The sequence below is a fragment of the Pithys albifrons genome, chromosome 6 (assembly GCF_047495875.1).
Source record: "Pithys albifrons albifrons isolate INPA30051 chromosome 6, PitAlb_v1, whole genome shotgun sequence".
In the NCBI taxonomy this organism is placed as follows: domain Eukaryota; kingdom Metazoa; phylum Chordata; class Aves; order Passeriformes; family Thamnophilidae; genus Pithys; species Pithys albifrons.
The window spans coordinates 50,539,380-50,551,463 of record NC_092463.1 but is presented as its reverse complement, the minus strand read 5'-3'; the positions used below and the strand labels follow the sequence as shown (position 1 = coordinate 50,551,463).

The window sequence follows — 12,084 nt, the reverse complement described above, 5'->3', positions numbered from 1 at the left end:
GTGTCAGTCCTAAAGAGATGCCACTGTGTCCAGCTGTTACCTTCTTTATGTAACAATGAGTTGCTGGGGCACATATTTTGTTTATTCAGGTACAGTTCAAGCCCCAGGCACTGGGAAGCACTTATTCCTTGACTAAAATCCATCATGGTGAGAGAAGTCACACCATGGATGAGCCTTTCTCTCAAGCTTCTCTTGAGGTTAGAGAGGTAATTGGGTCAGGTTTGGTTTCCTGGCATGTGTCACAGCATCTTTGCTGGCTGGAGCTGAGAAGGTGGCATGCCAGAATTCCTGGGGAAGAGAAGGAAATGCTTATGGTTCTTCTGAGCTCCCATGAAACTGTGAGAAATATCTACCTCCTATCTCTCTGCAAGGAGATCTGTCAGCCCTTTGCTACAAGGATCAGGGTTGGGACATACTGTGCAAAAGTCCTCAGTGGAGAACAGGTGGAGAGGACCTTTATGTTTTGATAGACAAGCCCATAGCCTGGGGGTGGTTTTTAAGCGGATGCTGGAAACCGAAACATCAGAAATCTTGTCCTACTTGCAGGTTCATCTGTGTGAATCATGCAGCCTGCTGTACAAGACATGTATGTTTTGTAACACATGCAAATGATGGTCAGTTAAGGACAAACTTTACCACAGTGGTCTGTCTTCTCTACAGAAAAATCCACATCTCTCAGAGCAAAATGAACTTGGTTTAATCTTTAAAGCCAAGTTGAACCTGCCTGGAGCAACACTCTCCCTGGCCTTGGACTGTCACAAATCAGCAGCCATTGAGTCCTTCACTAAACTGACTGGTGGGGTTTCTGAAGTTAATTTAACCAGCACTGGGATCTCACATAACACCCACCATTAACTGGCTGCTGTGACTGTTCCACTGGAAAATGTGATGAGACGAGGAAACTTTTCTGACTTGTGCTGTTGTCAGCTCTGAAAGTCACAGGCTTATTTTTACCCCTCTCTCATGAGGTTAATATTTAGTTTTATTCTGGGATTCCCATAAGCTCGCTCTTTATGAGGGGGAAGTGTGTGCAGTGCTAGATATGAAAGGCCAAATACTCTGAATCTGGTTTTAATCCTGCTTGGAAAAGGCTTATCCCAGGCTCATTAAAAGTTCACGTAAAAATTTTTACTGATTTTAGTGGTGTTTGTATTAGGCCCTGAGCATTGGATCTATCTTGCTGAATCTTGGGCATGTTGCTGTAGAGCTCCAGCTTTCTCTTGGGATGCCATCCCCTCTGTGCTGAGTGTTGACACTCCCACCAATAGGCCTTCTCCTGCCAGGAGTACCTGGCTCAGAGCAGGTCGCCTCAGCCCAAGTGGTTGTGCTTCTGTTTTGCCTCCTGGAGCTGCTCCTTGAGCTGTGGCTTGGAAAACATTCAAGGCCCAATTCTCCCCATGACCATTTTTGTATACAAACTGTTCTGCGCTTCTCCATTCCATGTAGCTGGTACATCTTCAAGTTCTTCCTCCAATTCAGTGCTAGAGGAAGGGTTCACGAGTCACAGCAATTCAGTATATAGTTGATGTGTTCTAATCTCCAGATAAGTTGGGTTTTCAACCCTAGTCTCACAACCGATAAATTTTGCTTTTTGGGTTTAGGCATATTTTTCTTCTTAAGGAGAGAAAAAGCTCTATGGGAGCATTTTGAAAATCTCAGTCCACTGAGCTATTATCTTCCATAGAGAAGTGTTAATATTTGCATTTCAGCTGTAAGCAGATAAAGCATACTGCTCCATTTCATCCTTCACCTTGCCTGCAAAATTTATTTTCTCCTATTTAAAACTCATCAGATTGCAGTTGCTGACAGTATTTAACCTTTTGACATCATCATTTGTGGGAATTTGAAGTTTCAGGAGAGTATGAGTTGATACTGGATAAAAATGTACTTTCTGTTCAATTTCCACAGCTTTTGGACTGAAAAGGGTTGGAAACTGGGCTGCTTTGAATAGGTTTTGAGACAACGAGTTTGTAAAAGGACATTTGTTCATTACTTTATAGGGAAGTGAGAGCCTGGGAACCTACTCCTGGCACATTTGACTTTTTTCATTTTTGCTGTTTCAGTCCACTAATAACACACTATTTCCTGACTAGTGTCTTACTGCATGTAGAAGATATTTAAGTGTTAGTATCCACCTCCTTAGAAAGCAGGCACTTAGAAACAATTTATGCAGTTAGTGAAGAAGATGGGGACTAGCAAAAAGGCCTTGCTGCCAGCCTGAAGAAACCTGGGGCAAGGAAGTTGACAGAGAGAAGGGCTGATCTGCCTGATGTGGGAGGGCCTAGCTAAAGGCTGAGAAATACATGAGCAATGCACTCCCCTCCCTGTGCAGCCATCACAGGTTTCCCCAGTTCCTGTCTTGATTTGTGGGTGTTGAATGAGTAAACCTAGGACTTGACTCCCTTGTTTGTGACCAGCCTCACCACATATCACATAACTCCCACTGCCTTTCTGGGCCTCTGTTTGGCTGCTGCATCCTGTCCTCTCCTTCTCCTCCTTGCTGCCAGATGCCTGCATGAAGGACAACACATTCTTCAGTTCCCTGTCTTAGAATGTTCCCTATAATGCCACTGAAGGAAAAAACCCTCCTCACTGCTAGGATGATGTATCTTTCTTCTCCTTACCATCTCCCCAAGCTCTAACCTTTCCTGCACTGTAAGAGTATAAATGGCCTAAATATCTTCTCAGTTTCCTCAGTGTTGTGCCCATGATGTGCAATAGCTCTGTGAACACAGCTTCTCATTGCCCTCCTTTCTGCTCCTCTTCCTTCTCCTTCACACTCCATTTTCTCTAGCCTCCCCCTGCAGACCAGATCCCCACCAACACTCTCCTTCTTGCGGGTTCCAATCTCATCCCACCATGGCTGAGCTTTCAGTGGATGTCTGATCTGGTCCTCTCCAAAGGCAGGGAGACACTTCCCCTTCTTTGAGCTGCCTCAACACAGAAGTGTTAGGATAAAGCATTGTCTGCCAGCAGTAGGTTTTAGTGACTGCCCTTTACACCATAGCATCACATTAAATGTGAAACAGTGTCCTGCTGGAGGACTCAGCTTTCCAGATCCTTTTCTCTATTTCATGCTTTGCAGCTGCATGAAAACTTCCAGGTCCTCTAATAACATTGCCAGAATAAAGTGGGACAGCCTGCAGTTGCATGGGTCTGGGAACCAGAGGACCTGAGGAGCTGCACTCAGTTTAGGGCCCATTATCTACAATTGTCATGACAGCTAGAAGTCAGCAGCTGTAGCAACACACTGGGACATATATTTGTCAAGAGGGGGTAGTGGCAAGTGCATAACAACATGTGAGCAGTGCCTTCCAACACCCCCATCAGGCATTTCTCAGGGGTGTTGCACTTCAAAGGGAGGCTGGCATTTTATGTTCACTGATTGATTCCTGTTAAGGTTCATTTGAAGATTGCAAATAGCCATAAAATTGTTGGCAGATCACATTGGTGCAGTCCCTGAAATATGTCAGCTGCTTCTTTCTAGCTTAGGCTTCTCCCAGGCATGGGCAGAGAAGGAGTAGAAGGCAGATTTAGACCCCAAGTGCCTTTGGGTTTGTGGCTAAATATGGTCAGGCTTTGTATCTGGGTTCAGAGGGATTGGTATCTTTTGTCATGTTTTGTTCCTACACTGCTCTGATTCCAGCCTTCCTGTCCCACATGTGACCTATGAGCAAAATATTTTGGATAGTTGAAGGGGATTATCTTTGGTTTCCCTTGTTCCCCACCCTTCCCCCCAAAGCAGGGGGAAGAGGAACCACCTGGAACAGGAACTCAGTTCCTTCTGCAGCAGCTTAGTTCACCTGGCCTCCCAGCAGACCTACACTTGGCCACAGTTGTAGATGTGCTGCGACTTTTTCTTACGCTGGGGGCTTGGTGTTAATGCTGATCTCCCAAGCACAGATTTTTATATTAAGATGGTCTTAAGTGGTCAGTATGGTTCTCACCGATAGTGTTAACTGTTGTAACACTGCAAGGAGATTGTGCTTGTGGTGGTATATTTAAAATGCAATGTAGCCACAAATTTTCTTCTGCTCCTGACTGCCAGTCACTGATGATCTGTGTCAATGCCTCTTTCCAGGTCTGCTGATGTTCGCCATCACACACATCCTGTACTCTTCAGCCTTTGGCATGAAGCCTTTGGACCTCAAAGCCGGCTTGCTGATGGGCCTGGTTTCTGGTTCCTGTTATGCCTTCCTGTACTCCTACCTCTCAGGCCCGTTCACCTACCTAGTAGCTGTCTACATTGCCTTGATTGGCTTCATGGGCTGGCGAGCAGTCGCTGGCATGCAGCTGTGCAACGACCTCTGGACATGGACCAAGCTCTCCGCCTGCATCGGCGCGATGCTGTTCATGGTGTCAGATCTAACCATTGCACTTAACGAGTTCTGCTTCCCTGTGCCCTACTCGCGCTTCATCATCATGGCTACTTACTATGCAGCCCAAATGCTTATTGCACTGTCAGCTGTAGAGACCAGAGATGAAGAGGACTGCAGAAAGAGGAGCTAGGTGGAGTGCCAATAGTCTGTGAACACGTGGGTTTTATCTCAGGTGCTGTAGCTGCATTCACCCCTGAGAAAGATCTCCATTTCTCTAGGCACACTGGTGATGTTGATTTTGCTTCTTTGAAGCATTACCTTTGGGAATTATTTTTTTTCAATGGCTTTCTCTGAATAAAGCTTACTTCAGTGTGGAGTCCACATCAGAAAGCTTAGACTGTCCCTGCAGTAGTTACTTATTCAACTTTTCCTCCTTGGAAGTGCTGTACTACTGCATTTTACTTGTTAGTCTTGAAACTGATGCTAAATGTCGGGGAAGAGGAGAGATAACGGAAAGGAGGTTTAGCCATGCACTGTGGTAAAAGGCTTGCTCTCAGTTGTAGGCAGATAGGCTCAGATCTCTGCTAAAGTAATAGGTAAAAATTAATTTAACTGATGTTTGTCTCTTCGTGCATTACAAACTCAGTATGCAAGCTGGAGCTATTGCCTCTGCTGAAAGAAAACTTGGAGGAAGAGTAAAAACAGCATATCCGTGAGGTAACTGAGGTTTGGAGTCAAGGGCCGCATGTGGGGCAGTGCCCAGCAGAACCAGCATGATAGCAGAACCCCAAGCTGAGAGCACAGAGCAAGATGTATGCTGACTTGCAGTGCCGTTTGCTTTGACTGTGGTAATCACTGCTCCAGGGCAGGTCTGTAGATGCAAGCCAGCATCGCCACATGTGGCAGAACTAGGAGTTTGGTGGGATTTTAGGGATGTCCCGGTAGCGAGTCCAACATGTTCTCCCTTACCACATGTTTGCAGTTACATGGTGCCTGCAGCCACCAGTGACAGGTGGGATGTAAGGGGCACACAAGGAGCTTTGATTTTTTACAGCAGAACTTTGAGCCTGTGTCTTACTAGTGTATGCCCTAATTGTCCTTTATACAGGAGACAGGAATCTAACCTTCAAGTTCTTCTTCCCCAGTCTTCTAACAAGTAATATTCCATATACCCATTAAGCTTTATAGTACTGCTGCCTGCAGTATCTCAAATCTTCATCTGAGCATTTCCTGCGGTCAAGGCCTTGATTTTGGATGTAGACTGTTACTGGGCTTTGCCAGCTGGTGGTAAATGATCATCTTTGTGCCACTTCTTTTTTTCAGAAGGCCCCTTTTCAGCAGAACTTCCTGAAATGCACTGTCCTATGTGTTCAAAGTGCCCGATGCTTCATTCTTGAACTCACAAGGACACAGTGAAAATGCATAGATGGGGCTGGGAAAGCCTATTTAATTCTTATTCAAATTCTTTGGTTTGTTGAAGAAAGATTATTTCTGACTTCAAACTTTCTTAAAAAGATACAGGAAGAGGTTGCCCTGATTTTTAATGCAAATTAATTTGTGATCATATGTGTATTTTCTCCTCGTGTTTAGGATTCCTATCAGCAAGCTCTGTTTCTATTTTAAACTATCTATCTTGAATGTGCTTCTTCCTTCTGTCCATCCTAGAGCTGCTCCCATGGGCTGAGCTGCTTCCCCAGTGGCTTTAACTGCACTCAGTGTGCAAAAGAAGCTTTCTGAGGGTTCCTGAACCTCTTCAAACTGCAGCAAAATGGACAACCAGAACAGACTGCACAACTTGAATCCACTGAATCCCCAACGGCCCTTTCCACATGCTCACATGGGCAGAGGTAGCAGGAGGAGCAGCCCTCCAGACCAGCCCCGTGGGCTGAAAATCACCACAGTCTCTATACCAAGCACACCCCGACCATTCCAGGCAAAAGCCTGGCACTGAGTCCCTGACACAGTCAGCAGAGCAGTAATTCCTCTTTGCAAGGAGTCTGGCAAATTCAGGGAGAGTTGAGGAACCCCTACCAACCCTGCTAGTTCTTCCCTTGATGTTCAGAGGTACCAAGCGAGTCTCTTGCTTCTCATTGGCCTTATGTGGTGTGTCTGAGTGGGGAATAGGCATTGCCTCGCCATGACTTCTGTATCAGTGCAAACGCAGCCAGTATTACAAAAATCTAGGTTAACCATCCTGACCCTTTGGAGGCATCCGCTGCTTTTCAGACAGAGATCAGAAAGGTCAGCTGCATTATTGAGGGAAAGCATGGTAGGTAGCACAGCCTTGTGTAATCCCTTTCCTTTAATGCTGTTGTGTAATACTGTCAGTATTCATTCACTGGTGCACTGGGGCCTGCCTGGAGTAAACAGCTAAGGGAATTTAGAGCCATAAAGTATCTTCATTCATCAGCACTGCTTATCTCCTGGCCACAGATTGAACCCTGCAGTGTAGCTCTCTGCAGATGTCACCTGCTGTTACTCAGCTTGACTGTTGGCAAATCTCCTGCAACAGACTGACCCAGCTAAGAGGAAATCTAAGCATTTTGGGTGAACCCCACCATCCTCCCAGCAAGTAAGCAAACAGCACATTGCAGTGTGAGTCACAGCTCCTTGGCGCAGGTCGGTCCAGCACACTCAGACCTTAGCTGGCAGCTCTTCAGAGGAACCCCCCACATCCTGAGCTTCCCTTTGCTCTGAGGGAAATGTGTGTGTGAAAAAATAAGCTTTATTTAAAAGTCTGAGTTTTGATTCTCTCTTTCTTCCTCTCAAGAACTGAGTAGTCTTCAACTTCCTGAAGACAGTTGAGTTGCTTTTCTCTGTGCTTTTTCATCTTGTCTTGCTTTGTTGTCCTGCTCTGCCATCAACCATTGGATACTTGCAGAAAAGGGTCTTTAAACGTTATTGGGAGTCTTCTCCTCTCCACTGGCCATCAGAGGTGCAGTTTCTGGTGGCAGATATCTCTGGGTGGGACAGCAGAAACATGTGCAGCCCAAGTGGGCTGTTGTTCCTTTGCTGTCCCCTCACGTGGAGTGACCTGGCTGGAACGTGTTCTGGCTAGTCCCGCTGGCCTATGCCAGTGTTGATACAGCTTCAGCCTTCCCAGGAACACAAGGCAGAGCCCTCAGCATACAAAAAAGGAGAGTCCTGGCTGGCTCAGAAGTTTGTCAACAAAGGCTCTCAATCATCATAATCTCTGTCCTGCTCTGCATTCCTCCTTCTAATCCATATTACTTAAATGGGTTTTTTGACCATTTTCCTGGAGGCTCTTTCCTGCTGGGAAGAGACCAGCTGCTGTGGACAGTGATTTGACACAATTTTGAGATTCCTAAACACTGAGAAATACTAATCAATTGCTGTTCCTCTGTTAATTACCTTTTCACGGGATTAAAACTGTTCCCTTGACCCCAGTGAGAGCAATCTCCGCTTTGAAATGGAACAAACAAGGAATGGGAATGGTGTGCTTGTCTGTGGCCCTGCCTTTGTGGACCTTCCTGTTGTCTCTTTGCACCATAAAACTGTGAGGTTTGATCCATTCTTCCCCTTGTAAGGGATACAGTCTTTGAGAAGCACTCAGTCTTTGGCCCACAAACATTACAGGGGGAATGAAGCATCCCAAGTGGTGTGTAATGTGCCTGGCCCCAGCAGTAGCAGCTCCTTTGCTTGCTAAGTACAGAGACTTTCTCTTCACACTACTGTATCCAAACACCCCTCTGCAATTCTTGTCTTTGGTCACTTCAGTTTACAGACATGGTCTGATTACCTGCACTTTTCTTTCTGTAGTTACCACTCTCTTGGAGATCATTTTGCTCCTAATTTGGACATGTAAAAGATGTCACACATTTACTTCAGCTTCTTCCTGTAGACACATCCTTGCACAGAACTCCAGTGAAGTCGAAGATGCAATGCTAATGCAACTGGTTTTTAAATGCTAATAATACTTATGGGCTGGCCAGGCACTCTCATGTCAGCAAGGTAATGCTTATGTAGAAATGGCAGGTTGAGAAGCACAAAGCCAGAGGATTTTAACAGCTTTACTCCTACTTTACCAGGGAAATGGTATTCACACTCATTACCTGGCTTATTACTCCTCCATATTGAGGCAACTCTAAGAGGAATTGGTTTAAAAATTACTCTAGCATGTCTTTTATATAGGTTGCTGAATGTTTCATGTTGTAAAAAGTGGAGGTAATTAATAAATTTTTGCACAAGTATATAAAATTCCCAGAACTAACTATGCAGAATTTTTAATGGCTGTTAAAGGTTTTCCAGTCTCGTAGTTTGACACTAACTCCTGTATGTTTTCAGCTTGCTGTGATGGAAATTTTGGGAGCTGTTCTGGAATAAGCAGATCAAAGCAAACAGCAAACTGTAAAGTTCAGTGGCAGGTGCCTCTTTCTTTTTGCTTGGTTTCTAGATACAGATGGGCTCTTTTAAGCAGAGGCATCATAACAGTGTTCTTGGAAGAAGATGGGAAGTTGCTGGCTTCTCATGACAGAAGTGTTCGTGGGTAATTCTCCTGGGTAATTTATCCATGCTTGCTCCTTTTGTGGCCTTGGGTGAGTCACTCATAGTTTCTGTGGCCAGGTCCTCATCTGGTGTAAAAAGGCAGAAGTGTATGAGGGCCAGTGCTATGCCAAGTTACCACAGCAGGGGACCAGACCCTCACCCCATTTCTAAAATGGGCTTATTAGCACTTACCTACCTCACAAGGATTCTGTGAGGTTTAATCTCATACAGCACTTTGCAGATGTAAAGTGCTATATAAATCCCAAATATTATCCAACTTTAGTGTTAAAAATACTTTTAGGGATTGGCAGGACTTCTCTTAAAGCATGGAATGTGTAACTACCTATTCAATTTGCATCAGATGCAAATGCAAAATATTTATTCATACTGGTTAACAGGATGGGCTCAGCTCCTCTTCAGCTCTGAGGAAGGTTTAGCTTAAAAATCTGAACTCTAATTTCAGTTATGCAAATGCCTTTTAGTTCTTTTAAAAGCTTCGACCAAATTCTTAGATGTGAACCTTGCATCCAAATTTTGCAGTCTGGTCTTGTCCCTGACTGTTAACTAGAATAAAGCTAATCCAGCCAAAACACAGTGCACTCACAGTCTGCTATGGCTGTTGAAAAGACTGGAACAGAAAATGAAGTAATTCTGTTCAACCTTCATTCTGCAGAAGGTCAGCTAAGGTTTCATGGGACAAAGTGCAAAGGGATGTTTAATTTCTATGATTCTAAGTTTTACTGGCTTTAAAATCAGCAGAGAGGGAAAGCCTTGATGGACTCAATAAGGTCAGCACATCCTTGAATTACTTTCTTTTCACCTGAATCAAAGAAATAGCAGGTTCAGTAGCAAAGGAAGTGCTTGTAACACTGGTCCTACAGCCTGCAACAAAAGTTGATCTAGAAATACAGCTCTGAACCATCACCATGTTCTCAGATACAATAAAAAATGCCACTGTTCACTGATTTTAAATCTGGACCACAGCTAGAAACTACTTAGTTTTGGTAGCACTAACTGCTGTACAAATACTAATGAAGGTCAGGAATTACACACCAAGGAATGTGAGCTGTGTACATGTGAAATGGACCATAATTTTGAAGCAGCTGCAGTAAAATCTTATCTTAATATGAACTCAAAAGCAAACACAATGCAAATTTTTATGGTTTCTTTAAAATATATGATGGGTTTTAGTTTTCTTAATGTTATTTTATTTTTTGCTCTTACTGTAAATTAAAAAAATACACAACTCTAGATAGACTATAGATGAAGAAAAGCTGGCCAGTTGGCAGGAATGCCAAGACTTCTGTGGTTTCTATTGTTTCTGTGGTGATGCTATGCTGCTTTAGGATGAGCTACTGGAATTGTGTGATGGCTCAACACTAAGGCTGAAGCACAGGGCCAAATAGACAGAAGAAATGCAAGAAGCCAAAACCAGCCTATTGGGTGATGGTTCTGAATCACTACAAACATACTTATCTAGACCTTGCTGGTGCAGGCTCCTGCTAGACCAAGCCTTGTTGCTAATTCACCTGGGGAGGCTTGCTCCGCATCTATGGTGCTGACATGATCAGGCAGCAGAACCTCACCCTTTTTTAAATAAAATTCAAAAATGAGAAAACAACCAACAACAAGAATAAACAAACAAAAAAAAAAAACCCAAACAACCAACACTGCAAAAACCAAGGAAGGAAAAAACAAATGCTATTGGGTAAGTGGCAATTCTGCCTGGCTGAGAATGCAGAGTGGCTGGTTTGTCCTGAACACTAATCTCCCTGTCTTGGACCCATTCAAGCCTCTTGCTCCAGCCCCTCTCCCACACATTCCAGGCAAAGTGCACTGAAAGATGTGACTGAAGCAGCTGCTCTCCTTTAGGGAGTCAAGCATTTGCCATGTTTGAAAGTCTGTAGTACTTTCTTTACTGTGATTGTAAAGGTCACCACATACAGTACAGCCAGTTGATCTGGGATCTTTTCTTAACACATTTTTATGCCGATTTTACTATTTTACTTCTTTGTTTGGAATGTATTTTTTTCCTCATTTCTTCTGTGTCTAACAGCAATTAAAGATATTAATTTACTGGGTATTTTTACTGTGCAGATAAATGTGTCCTTGCTGATTTTCTGTTCCTGTGACTTTCAGGACAGAGTATGAGGCCAAATGATCCTCTGTTGTGGGCAGTTTTGTGCCACTGCTATGCCCATCAGCATATGGTATGCTGGAGCTACGTGGCATCCCACTGAAGCTGTTACAGTCCCTGCAGTGTTCCTGTCTGGGGAACCCTGAAACACAGCCATGTGCACGCCACAGAACACATCCAACAAAAACCAACCAGGCACCACCATAGTGATGGCACCTGGCTTGTGTTACACCACATCCTGCGTGCACTGGGATGCAAAGTCCTGAAGCAAGCTTGCCCCTTGCTGCTCCAGCCAGTCCCACATACAATAGTCATTTGTCCACACTTCCAGGGAGAAGGCATCTTGCTGCACAGGATTGCTCTCTGAAGGCTCTTCGCTGCCAAGAAGTTCCAGACAAATGGCCAAATCTCTCTTCCCTCCCTGCCCCAGAATAATTTCCGGGAGGAAAAAATTAGGGTAGTCTGCACATTTTATTCTGGTTGGGGATCTGATGCCAGATTCCTCAGCTGTTTGATGCAGTGGCACAGATATTTTGTTTCATTAATCCTGAACTAGGCCATCTGTCACCAGTGGAACAGGTTTCAAGGATTTATAGCATAGAAACAGAGTGTGTGTAACTGCTCCCAGTAAGTTAAATGGATCTACTTACAGGCTTAATGGAGACCCCTTCTGAAGTAAAGTGGTTCCTGATGTGAGAATTAATCAGCACCAGGCAGAAATACTACTGAATTATTTTCAAAGCAGCCTAAAGAGGTTAACAGCAGGCAAAAGCAGGCAAGTCTTTCCTCTTTTTTTAATTTGGTCTTTTACAATTCCTTTCAAGAACTTAGAGACCTGCTGGGAGGAGCATCCTGTTTCCTCATACCTCCTTCCTAGCTCCAGATGGAACAAAAGTGACTCAGACTGAGTGTATGGCTGTGTCTGGCCACTGCTATGCTTTTATTCCACAGTGACTACTGGAAGACTTCAGTCTAAATTAAAAGAACTGGCACCAATGTATATGTATATTTGTATTTATCTATCTGTCAATCTGCTGATTGTTCAGTGGTTCAAATATTCTGTAATTCCTTGTCTAGTCTTGGCCACCAACAGTGAAGTTCCTGGATCTTCTGTGGCCAGCT

General features: G+C 44.2%; 1 protein-coding gene across 1 annotated transcript in view; it reads left to right on the top strand.

The window, feature by feature from the left end:
* TMEM86A (transmembrane protein 86A) overlaps positions 1-10,908 on the top strand; it is a 28,145-nt gene extending 17,237 nt beyond the window's left edge. Inside the window, exon 3 of the mRNA XM_071558846.1 lies at positions 4,082-10,908. Within this exon, the coding sequence (XP_071414947.1) occupies positions 4,082-4,509 (428 nt within the window). The 3' untranslated portion in view covers positions 4,510-10,908. The remainder of the gene's footprint in view (positions 1-4,081) is intronic.
* The last annotated feature ends 1,176 nt before the right edge of the window (positions 10,909-12,084 follow it).